Here is a 13,042-nt window from a genome sequence, read left to right as displayed (position 1 = left end):
TCCTTCTCTTAAGAAAATATTAAAAACACAGGTCTGCAAAATTAAACTTATAAAAGCAATGTTTTAATTGTGAAGGTATTTTTACTTGCATTCATGAACACAATGAAAATTTGCAGTTAGAATGTTTAAATGACATGTAACTAAAAGTTAACAGATAAAACAATTTGTTCATACACTACTGTGCTAATCATCCAAGACAAGATGAAATATAAGTAATTTAAATGTAGACCTCAGGGTTAACATTTTCATTGCTCCATGTAATGGGTATATCTCTGTTGTATGCCATTTGGTACGGGATTTGTAGAAGCAGTGTTAATGTTTCTGATGCACCATCTGTTGGAATGACAGACACAGCAACTGGATGGACAAACACACTTGTCCTTTTATTAAGGTGAATACAATATTGTTCTAAATCAACTCAACATTAAAATATTTAGCCAATCTAATATTTTTAAACATATTGTGATGCATGAGTTGGTGTCTTGCACCTCAACGACGAGGCGGAGTACAGTGATCCCTCGCTATATCGCGCTTCGCCTTTCGCGGCTTCACTCCATCGCGGATTTTATATGTAAGCATATTTAAATATATATCGCGGATTTTTCGCTGCTTCGCGGGTTTCTGCGGACAATGGGTCTTTTAATTTCTGGTACATGCTTCCTCAGTTGGTTTGCCCAGTTGATTTCATACAAGGGACGCTATTGGCAGATGGCTGAGAAGCTACCCAACTTACTTTCTCTCTCTCTCTCTCTTGCGCTGACGTAGGGGGGTGTGAGCAGGGGGGCTGTTCGCACACCTAGACGATAGGGACGTTGCACTGTGTGCAGCTGCTTCTTGAAGGATATGCTGCATGGTGCTTCGCATACTTAAAAGCTCGAAGGGCACGTATTGATTTTTAATTGAAAAACAAACTCTGTCTCTCTCTCTCTTTCTCTGCTCCTGACGGAGGGGGTGTGAGCTGCCGCCTTCAACAGCTTTGTGCCGCGGTGCTTCGCATACTTAAAAGCCAAACAGCCCTATTGATTTGTTTGCTTTCCTATCTCTTTCTGACAGGCTTTGCTCCTGACGCGCACTGCTTTGAAGAGGAAGATATGTTTGCATTCTTTTAATTGTGAGACGGAACTGTCATCTCTGTCTTGTCATGGAGCACAGTTTAAACTTTTGAAAAAGAGACAAATGTTTGTTTGCAGTGTTTGAATAACGTTCCTGTCTCTCTACAACCTCCTGTGTTTCTGCGCAAATCTGTGACCCAAGCATGACAATATAAAAATAACCATATAAACATATGGTTTCTACTTCGCGGATTTTCTTATTTCGCGGGTGGCTCTGGAACGCAACCCCCGCGATGGAGGAGGGATTACTGTATCAGTACTGTACTTCATCACAACCAGCTTTATTCACTCAAAACAAGAACAGCAAGGTTATATATTGTAACAGGATCTACCATTCTACTATACACAAATACAGCAAACAGTCAGGGTCGGGGCCAGGTCAGTGGCCAAGTTATAATGTTCCCTGTATCACCCACTAGGCAACCGGCGCTTTATGCGTGGCATCGATTAACTTGTAGTCGTTTCTGTGGCGCTGCAAATCTACAGTTGCCTCGGCAACTGACAAGCAGTCATGTGTCTGCATGCCATCCCGTTGGGAGAGGGTCTCAAAAGAGTTCACAAGTCTCACAATATATAAGTAAAGAAAACAGAAATAAATATTCATTGAGTTACATATAGCTTCTCTAGGTTTTGTCACCCCTTAGGTTTTTTTGATACAAAAGGTCATTTGGTGGCCCGTTGTTTGTACACTTTTTCTGGTGAATCCCTATGAATCATCCAGCAGTAGTCTGATGTCCTACTGACATCCCAAAGTCCCTTGTACCTTCTTTCCATGGCCTTGATATTCTGATAGAATCTTTCACCCTGCTCTTAACTCACCGCTCCAAGATTTTCAGGGAAAAACTCCAAATGCAAATCCAAAAAAGTGAACTTCAAGACTCATGCCGCAACCCAATTCCTTAAACTCAACTAATACGTCTTTCACAGTTTCTTTTTAATTTGTATCTTTATTATTATCTAAAAACTTGCACTCCTAGCACTCTTGTTCCAGATCATTCATTGCACCATGAAATTCTGTATCAGAAATCATCTTTCTAAAATCAGGTCTGGCAAAAATGCCCTCCTTCAATTTAGCCTCAGGCAAACCTTTTGGTACAAATACACACAGACTCCATCTTTTTATTGGGCATTGACCAACTGCTGCATCAAACTAAGCTTAATATGAAGGGGTGGAAGCAGCACTTTGTCTGGACCCACCAAGCTACGTCTGATGATGTGTTTGGCACCAAGCTGTAGCTTTTTTCTGACTGGCCCAATGTAAATTTGTGGCTCTGCTGTCCCACTCACAGAGAAGACGTGGGCTCCCAGTGGCTTCACAGGCTGCTACCTGCTGCTGTGGCTTATCACCATGTTTAATTCGACTCCTATCACCTTATCAATGAATACAATGACTTTTACTTTAAGCATATATTTTAATATTAGAAAATGTTAAATTGAAACAGGTCATCATCACTGCTGGTCCTCGCAGAGATTCAATTCAATAAATGAACAAGTAAATAGGCAGAAAATGCCTATTTTGCATTTTTATTTCCAAAAATAAATAGATAGAGAGATACTTTATTAATCCCAAGGGGAAATTCACAAATAGTGTATCAGATTAGCATTTTTTATCAGAAATTACTTGTAAGTGTAAAAACACTTTGGCTCAAAGTACAGAAATGTATTGGAAAAATGGAGGGAAAGTGCAAATAAACACATTTGGCCCCGAAGGCCTAACCCCCGAGTTCTGAATACTGAAGCCCAGCTGCCATTTGCTCTACTAGATGCTCTTATCAAATTCAAAACAAAAATACACTTCTCATATATCACTTCATCAGTTAACATGGGTTCTGGTTTATATATTGAAAAGCTTGAGAATGACAATGCTTTGGTGTCACTCTGTACTGTAGCTGTAGGGGATATTTGTTTATTTCAAAGGGTCATGGAGTCAATTACCAACCAGCTGTTTTTTAATGCAGCACAACAAAGAAGCAAAGAAATGCTGCATCATCATCCAGACAGGCAGACACCAGGGAAGGTTTTTCTTAAAAATATATCTAAGAAGTTCATTGAAAAGCTGGAAATCCCAGTTTGACTGGAGACATTTGATACTAAAAACATGGGAGGAAAAAAAGCTAAATCTTCACCCACAACTTCTATTCGTCATGGTCAAATTGTAAAGAAAAACAAAACGTAATGGAAATAAAACAAGCTGATACGTGATGTTTCAGAGCTAACAGGAAGTGCAAACATAGTTCTCTAGAGGTGAAGGGAATTAAAGCTGGTGGGGTGGGGGGCTATGTTGGAGGCCACTTAGAACTAGAGAATACACAATATTAAAAGAGAAAGTCGGCCAGTGAAAGCATTAGTAAAGGAAATGGAATTCAGAGACCAAGTCAGGAGGATATTAAATGCAGCTGCTACATAATCAAGGCAGAAACTGCTGCAAATAGAGTGTGCGGGATGTTGTATTTGTGAGCAGGTGAAAGGCTGGGCTGGGTGCATACAGGGAAGTCAAAATTCAGTAAGGGGAATCTTTAATTGATACTGGGAACTTTACATCACAACTCACAAGGTATTTTTAAAGCAACAAAAATATTCAAGACAAGGAAACTAAGTTAGACAGGCTAAGCAAGCTAAACATGTTTGGGTCCAGCCAGTACTTGGATGAGAGACCCTCTGGGAAAAACTTGGGATGCTGCTGGAAGAGGTGTTGGTGAGGCCAGCAGGGGGCACTTACCCTGTGGTCTCAATGTGGCCTTCAGTGCAGTGACGAGGACACTGTGCTGTAAAAATGGCGCCATCCTTCAGATGAGACGCAGCACTGAAGTTCTGACTCTCTGTGGTCATAAAAGATCCCTGGGTATCCTTCGTAAAGAACTGCCTCTTAATCAGTGAGATATGGCATTACAATAGGCAGAGCTGACACCGAAGAAGAGTCTCTCTCTCATCTGTCTCTGATATGTTGCCATTATTCCATCCACAATTCTCCCTCCCATTAGGCTAAAGTTTTGCAAGGAACAGCTACAAAAGTGCCTATTGCTGTACATTTAATGGGAGATTAGCTGCTGGCTAAAACAAATTCCTCAGCTATCTTCTCAGCAGGGGACTCCCCTACTAATGACCTCCCACAAAACTGAACTCTGCCTGTAAACTGTGAAAACTTCAAAGTCTTTAATTCCCATTTTTCATTTTACTTACCACACACTCTTTAAAGGCTCCCTTTCTAATCCTGCATATGCTTTCACACTCTCTGACATTTTTCTATTACAAAACCTGGCACTGATGAAAATGGCCGTTGAAACAAGCAGCCAGCCAGCTGTGCTATCAGTAGAAGTCATTTGCCAGTTTTTTATTTTTCTTTTTTAATTTGCAAGAAAAACCAAGGAAATGCCGAGTCAAAGAGTGTGTGCAACTTTGTATGTCATTTAAATACCATTCCTAAATATGAACAATTAAAAAGATAATTTTTGAAAAGTAACTTCAGAGTAGTTGACTGATGCTCATTCATTTCAAAGCTTTTATGTTCTGTGCATATTTGTGTGTATTGTGCTGGAGTGGGCAGCACTTTATATCTTGAGGATATGCTAATAAAAATCACTTTGATTAATTCAAATAAACCAGGTCTTGCAATGTGACAGTGTCATATTTTCAGTTGCTTTAAGTGAACAGTATGCCTATATATGTATTTGTAATCTTTAACAAATCAATGTACTGTATTCATCTTGTTTCTCAGGCTGTGTCATTCATAACATTCATCTGCTTTGTGGCTTCAACTTCTGCTGCCTTTGTGACTGCACCTCTCATTGAATTCCTGATGGCTTTGTTCATACTCTTTGCTTACTCTACCAAGTTGAACAAACGCTTCAAAGGTTTCCTGTGGCCATTAATGGTAAGTGTAGAAGTGAACGTCTGTTCTTTATGTTAAAAGAAAGCTGCACTTTGTTACCCTGTAGAATCATTAATGTTAAACCCACACTTTGTAGCACAAATTTAAAACAAGACCATAGTTTGCTGGTACCACCTGATTCTTACATGTATGGTCTCACGCCATAATGTGGCATTGGTACTTAAGAAAGCTGGTGACATAGTGGAGAGGTAATGATCAGTTTACTGATATACTATAACAAATCTTCAGAAAAGTAGAACCATTTTACTCTGATAAATGTGCTGGACAAAAAAATGCTATTTATTATTATTTTATATCACCTTACCCATATCTGTGTACTATAACTCACAAAAAGTTAATAATAATTCTTTACATTTATATGGCATTTTTCTCACTACTCAAAGTGCTTTTCATAATGAGTGGGGAGCCACTTCAACCACCATTAATGTGTAGCATCCACCTGGATGATGTAAAAGCATCCATTTTTGTGTGAGTACACCCACCACACATCAGCTATTAGATGGTGAGAGAGACAGAGAGAGATAGTGGGCCAGAACAACTGGGCCGTGAAGGGTAATTTAGCCTGTAAATCGGAATACACCCTGTTCTTTCCGAAGGATACCCAGGGATCTTTTATGACCACAGAGAGTCAGAACTTCAGTTTTACGTCTCATTTGAAGGACGGCACCATTTTTACAGCACAGTGGCCACATTCAGACCACAGAGTTGGTGCCCCCTGCTGGCCTCACCAACATCTCTTCCAGCAACATCCCAAGTTTTCCCCACATGGTCTCCCATCCAAGTACTGGCTGGGTCCAAACATGCTTAGCTTTAGGGAGATGACCACTTGTGAAGTGCATGTGGTATGGCTGCTGGCTAAAATGTTTAATGCTTAAATCCTTGGTTCCTTTAAAAAGTAATGAATCTTAACGCACAGGCTGAAAATCCAACAGTAGTACATCATAATACTTAGCACAGTGTTATAAAACCAAAGCACTAAATATTTTACATCTGTCTCTACATACAGGATGTTTGTATGTCTGACGTGAAGTGTATTTCATTTATATATGATATACAGTGCATCCGGAAAGTATTCACAGCGCAGATTCAAGCACAGACTTGAATCCGATTGAACATCTCTGGAGAGATCTTAATATGGCTATGCACCGATGCTTCCCATCCAACCTGATGGAGCTTGAGAGGTGCTGCAAAGGGGAATGGGCGAAACTGGCCAAGGATAGGTGTGCCAAGCTTGTGGCATCATATTCAAAAAGATGTGAGGCTGTAATTGCTGCCAAAGGTGCATCGACAAAGTATTGAGCAAAGGCTGTGAATACTTATGTACATGTGATTTCTCAATTTTTTTATTTTTAATAAATTTGCAAAAACCTCAAACTTTTTTCACGTTGTCATTATGGGGTGTTGTGTGTGGAATTCTGAGGAAAAAAATGAATTTAATCCATTTTGGAATAAGGCTGTAACATAAAATGTGGAAAAAGTGATGCACTACGAATACTTTTCGGATGCACTGTATATTATACAGTGTATATATATATATATATATATATATATATATACACAGTATGATATGTACATATTTAGGTATTCTTGGCTATGTACTGTAAACGGCACTTTTAATAAAACCCTATGTATTTTTTTTTCTTTTTTAGGACTTTCTGCGTTGTGTTAGTGCTTCAGTTATATACTTTATTATTTCCATTATTGCAGTTTCAAAATATAAAGATGCAGCATCCAAAGCAGCCGGGGTGAGTATAAACCCTGACTTAATCTGCTTTTATAGACGCATTAGAACAACAGAAAAACATTTAATGAGAATGGGCCATTCAGGTCAACAAAGCTCACCAATCCTATCCAGCCAATTCCTCCAAAACAACATCCTGTCAAGTTTTAAATGTCCTTGGAGTCCTACTGTTCACCACACTGCTTAGTCACTTGTAGACTGTATCTGTAGTTCACTGTGGAATAAAACTTTGTAAGATTTGTGCAAAATGTACTCTTAACATGTTGCTATGTCCTTGTGTTCTTCTTGAACTCATTTTAAATTAGCCATTTTGATTGACTGTATTCATTTCTTTTATAATTTCAAACACTTAAATCATGTCATTTCTTAATCTCTGTTTACTTAAACTGAAAAGGTTCAATTCCTTCAGTCTGTCCTCATTATTCATACCTTGCATCCTAGAATCAGCCTAATTGCTCTTTCTTTGTAGTTGGCACTTTCATGTTTCAGACCTCCCACTGTGTATTGAAATTTTATTTCCTACATGTTAATCTTACTGGTTTATCTGGTAGCTGAGTCATGGCAACTGGACTAGTTCAGTTGCCATGACTCAACTACCAGATAATTTCACCTGGATGACTGAGAATCTTCACAGACTTACTGATTTATAGTTTCCTTTTTTGATTTTGATATACTTTACTAATCTCCATCCATCCATCCATCCATTTCCCAACCCGCTGAATCCGAACACAGGGTCACGGGGGTCTGCTGGAGCCAATCCCAGCCAACACAGGGCACAAGGCAGACTAATCTCCATGGGGAATATTATTTGCCATTTTCCAAGACACAGGAATTTCCCCAGTTTGCAGTGACCTTCTAAAAATGCGTCAAAGGTTTATTTATGTACCCACTAACCTCTTTAAATTCTGGAGAATAAATATTATCTTGTCCTTTGTTTGATTTCAGACTTTTTAATCTTGGCAGTACTTCTCCTTCCACAATTTCCAAATCATTCAGGACCTACTTAGTAGTCCCTGTTACCACTTCCTAAAATGTTAAAACCTGCAATTAATATGCAAGTTTAGAGTATCTGCCAGTTCACTGTGTTTATATTTTAATTCCCTTTTACACTTTGTTACACTTACCCCACTTCTTGACTATTCTTTTACTATTAAAATACTGAAAGAATCTCTTTGGGTCATCTTTTACCATTACTGCAATATTTCTCTCAAACTGTCTTTTAGCTTCCCTAATATCCTTCTAAATAATTACCCTCAGGCTCTCATATGCCCTATGGTTAGCCTTAAGAGTTATTTGTCTTCAACACCTCATACATGGATCACATTATTTAATTGATGACCATGTAACAGAATGCAGCTGCAAGACTCATTTTTAATATTCCCAAATTCTCACACACTACACCTCTGCTGCGGAACCTGCACTGGCTCCCTGTGGCTGCCCGCATCAGGTTCAAAACCCTAACACTTGCCTTTAAGGCCAAAACTGGAACTGCACCACCTTACATATCAGCACTGGTTAAGCAGCGTGTCACTTCTCGCTCTCTCAGAACATCAAGCACTGCTCGTCTCGAACCACCCTTACTTAAAAGAAGAGGACGACATGCATCAAGACTCTTTGCAGTGTTGGCTCCTCAGTGGTGGAACGAACTTCCTCTTGCTGTACGAACAGCGGAGACCCTCACTGTCTTCAAATGTCGTCTGAAGACACACTTCTTTAAACAGCACTTGGGGGACTAAAGTCCCCATACTCTTTTCTACCCTTTTCTCAAAAAAAAAATAAAAAAAAATTTTGTACTAACAACTTACTATTTTCTTCTAGCATGGTTTTGTGTACAACTTGGTCAGCGGTAACTTGTTTAACGACAGTAGATTTAATCCTAGCCTTAAAGACTGAAGAACAGTCGTAGACTACTAAGCACTGTTGTAAGTCGCTCTGGATAAGAGCGTCTGCTAAATGATGTAAATGTAAATGTAAGATAGAATATAGTTCTATAACTTCGGAATTTTTACAGCAAGCTCCTTCACAAGTAACTGCCTTCCACCACCTTCACAGTCCATTTTAGCACATATCATAGAGAGAATAACTCCCAATAAAGACAATGACACGACCTCATATAACTGCACAGGTGTGCACCATTAAACTCCTAACGACAGGCAGAAAACAGAACTCTGATTCTCAGTTTTGGATGATAACCTCTCACACAGCGAGGGCTGCATTGTTAACATTTGAAAGTCTGATTTTATTATGTTATCACATAAAAAAGATGTTTCTGCACTTCTTTCCTCATCAAATAACGTCTTTCTCATATATTTAGCTTTCACAAAGTAGAGTACTATCAGATAAATAGCATACAAGTGTTAAAATGCATAAACATTAGTGTAAACATTAATGAAAAGTGTTGCCTGGTCTTCTACAAAAGACTTTTTGATTAAATGGTTTATGCCTTATAAATACATCTCTGTCATCCTTCATGTATCTGCTAATTAAAAAATATTCCCTCTGTTTATGGGGTATGTGATGACATTCTTTTCAGATGCACTTACGTATTAGTTTCTCTCTCACATAATATTAATATTCTTCCAATTCAACTTCTTTGCAGGTATTTGGCTTTATAGCTACAATAGTGTTTGCATTAGATTTTTATATCATCTTCAATGACTTGGCCAATTTTCTCAAGAAGGGCGATACTACTGACGAGCCTGCTGAAGGTATGAATGCTTTAAAACCTTTGGTAAATCATGCAACTAGGTAACTGCCAATAAAAACATACTTAAGAAGAAATACATGTCCTGTGTCCAAATCAGCATGACAGGGATGTGTTAGGTCATATATTTTATTAGATAGTTTATCCCATCATAACTTATTTGCTGTTAATAAATTAGATTTATGATGTTAAAAACAGAGTCCTTGTATTCAACTCCGCTACTGTGCAATGCTAAACAAATTGCCTTAGAGATAACTGCTGTGCATCTCCCCATAAAAGAACTTAGACCACCAGTTTATAACAGTGTCTTATTTCAAAAGGAGAATATTGTTGTATATGTTCTGTCATATTTCTGGTCTTTTTAGCATTTTGTTCCGTTTTTCCTTTAATGCATTTCCTCAGTTTATAATAGTTCAAAATACACAAATAATGAGAAACAGTGAACTCACCAATATGAAATCACTTAATACAGTACATGGCTGAGGCATCATGCACAAGCAGAAAAGCTCGCAAGCAGTTCTATTTCGAGTTCTGCACACAGGAGTTTAAGGAACTCTGACATGAAAGTAAATGAACCTCTACTTTGTTGTGTAATTTGACGTGCTTACCTGTTTAGCCTTGGTCCATGCTAACAAGTTGTCGTCATCATAATCATAATTTAGGTTTATCTGATCCCAACCCATTAATCTCTGCTGATGGTATACTTAAGACTTCAGTTCCATGCTGACAAGACCTGGGACACTGTTCCTGTTACAAGTGGAGTAGTCTTCACTATCACAGGCCTGGATGACAAACATCTCCTAGCAATCTCCCCTCTTTCAAATTCACTTGAGGACTTCTTATGATTCTGTCCAGATTTCCTATAGAGCCATACTCTGATATTAAAAAGTTAATGGTTAAAGTGGCATCCTTTTAGGCAAAAACGTCAAGTCTTTTGCATCACAGAAATTCTTGGTTTAATCCATCCCACTTTTTTATAGTCAAAACAGATTTGAAGTGTCTCAGCCTTCTCCATGGTAAGACTGGGAATATTCATTTACAGTATGTAACACAAACACACACATATTTGTATATAACTGGACTTTTGCATTGGGTGAGTTCACAGCTTATGTTTGAAATAAGACCGGCAAGTAACAATTAACTTTTGAATATTTCAAGTTTAAAATCTTGTCTCTCTATTATGAAAAAAAAAAAAAAATCTTGGAAGGAATAGAGAGACGAGACGTGATTTTCTTAGAAAGACATTTTCACATCCCGAGAGATATTGTCTGACACATTTCTTGTAGAGAGAAAGAAATGATATTCACTCACAGGCAGTTATACGTTGCGTTGTCGCAATGTAATTCCAAACACGGAATCAAAATTCAATGTGTTATTGATGAAAAGGCAAAAGCAAAAAAAAATTGAATATATGGACATAAGTGATATGACAGGAGTGCGCCGCACGAGATGCAGATCATGCAGCACAGCAGCAGCTGATTGAGCAAAGTGAAGGTTAAAAAAAAACAAAACTGTATTTGTTTCCCATTGTATCACCATTTAAGAGGGGGTTTCGGAGAAGCAAACATGTCTCCTTGGGATGCGTACAGCCCCCCTCTTCACAATGTGAGCGGCAGAGACGCAAAGTGCCTGGCGCATAGCGCAGGCCGGGGAGGAAGACGGGGGGTTGGCAAGCAACGTGAGCAGGGGTCAAAGCCCCATAGTTTAAATATATACAAATGTGCGTTCAAATTTCTTAGGGCTACATAAATGTACCTCATGGCAACATACAGATAGACCTTTACAATGCTATTTTTAAATTAAATTATTTTGAGCACGTTTATACAAAACATGAGTAGTACTGATTAAAAGTTCTATGAGAATTAACCATAGGGTCAAAAGATAAAAAAAAACCTTAATGAATCTTTTGGAACTTTAAGGAGGTTACTCCACTTTTTATCGCTCATGGAGTTTTGTTTTAGGGTAGGTGGATGTGAACCACTCAGCATGGAGCATTCCAAATCTCAAAGAAGCTTGAATATTGGGCACAATTTCAGCTGAGGTTTCTTGTTAGCCTGTTTTTACTTTGATTGCATACGTCTGTAAATTCTAAACTAAATGTCAATCAGTTTTAAGCGTTCCTGACATTTGGAGTCTATTGTTTGCTAGTGCAAATCATTTCATTATGACACTGCTATCAGATTGCATGTTGCATTTAAATCTCTTTCTTCTTTGTAACATGGTGAAAACAAACTGAACCTAAAACTGTACATAAATGTGAGCTTAAAATTTGGTATAGGAAGGTTGGCAGCTGCATTAACATTGAGGTACATCATCTGTTGGATTTCACATATTAATAGGAGGGTACAGTGTTTTTAGTCCAGCAGATGGTGCATCACAAATGTTTGTACCGTGGCATAGATTTTCATATCTATACATGGCACAGAAAATGAAAGCATGTCTAAAAAACTGAGTGTATCGTTGATATCTCTCCTCAAATAATACTGCAATATTGTACTGCATTGATTTTTCTGGCACATTTGCAGGCCAAAAGGCAGTCCACAAGACCTGGCAAGCAAATTCATACATAGCCATATGCATAAAGGGATGTGAAATGTTAGATTACCTCTGTAATCCCATCTGCGTAGAAGACTGTGCGTCCTATAGAGTTTAAGTCCGTTATCTACTGAAGTGTTTTCACTTTTTGTTTGCTGTGTGAGCTCATGTACTGTCATATTAAATTAGTAAGCTTGAGGTTTTCTGTCTTTAATGCTCTTTCAATCCTTTATTTACAGGTGAGGAAGACTCTGACTCCGATTCTGATTAATATTGGAAATGAAATATGCAGGACAAGAACACTTATTTTTGGAGTTTAATTGTACTCCTATACTCCAGCTCATCCAATGGGAAAATGAAACAGCTGATGAAGCAAACCAAAAACAAAACAACCATAAAATCTACAGACCACAGTGAACCCTTACAGCTTAAAGCAAACCATTTTTTTTATTTAATATGACTGTACATTTTCTACAAAAATAACAGCTATGGCAAGTCAGTGGTAAGTTTGTCAAAATAATAATCACTTCAAAAATTCTGAAGTTAGTAATTTGAAAGACAACAGATTAAACGCAACTTCAAATTTTAAAATTAAAATTATTTATTAATTTTAATTTTTTATTGTTCATTTTATTAAATGAATAAAAATCCTACACTACATTTAATTTTTTTTTTATCAATTTATATGGAATTCGAAGTAATGCTTAGATCTTTAAATAAAAATTTCACCAGTACTTATCAGTAGAAAGGTTAAAATTATTGTGAATGTTTAGTGAGAAGTCAAGCAAAATGACACATTTTATTGGCTAACTAGAAAGATTACAATATGCAAGCTTTCGAGGCAACTCAGGCCCCTTCTTCAGGCAAGATGTACAGTAATACAGAAAGTGAAGTTCTCTGTGTTTATAAGGACACTAGGACAAATAACAACATTGGAAAACCTTTAAGTGAGTCTTCTTAAATGTAAAAAAATTAACAGACCTCTTCAGATTCCTTTAGAAAGAGAGGAGAACAATATATGGTCAAGATCTCTGCTGTAACCTCTTGTGGTTTAAAAAAGA

The 13,042-nt window shown here is 37.8% G+C and overlaps 1 protein-coding gene across 1 annotated transcript in view; it reads left to right on the top strand.

The window, feature by feature from the left end:
- cmtm3 (CKLF-like MARVEL transmembrane domain containing 3) overlaps positions 1-12,641 on the top strand; it is a 29,247-nt gene extending 16,606 nt beyond the window's left edge. The window contains exons 2-5 of the mRNA XM_028809629.2: positions 4,828-4,983; positions 6,651-6,746; positions 9,342-9,450; positions 12,221-12,641. Of these exons, the coding sequence (XP_028665462.1) occupies positions 4,828-4,983; positions 6,651-6,746; positions 9,342-9,450; positions 12,221-12,252 (393 nt within the window). The 3' untranslated portion in view covers positions 12,253-12,641. The remainder of the gene's footprint in view (positions 1-4,827; positions 4,984-6,650; positions 6,747-9,341; positions 9,451-12,220) is intronic.
- The last annotated feature ends 401 nt before the right edge of the window (positions 12,642-13,042 follow it).

Source organism: Erpetoichthys calabaricus, chromosome 9, assembly GCF_900747795.2.
Source record: "Erpetoichthys calabaricus chromosome 9, fErpCal1.3, whole genome shotgun sequence".
Classification (NCBI taxonomy): domain Eukaryota; kingdom Metazoa; phylum Chordata; class Cladistia; order Polypteriformes; family Polypteridae; genus Erpetoichthys; species Erpetoichthys calabaricus.
Note: the sequence above shows the minus strand (reverse complement) of the source record. Positions and strands in the feature narration are given on the sequence as shown.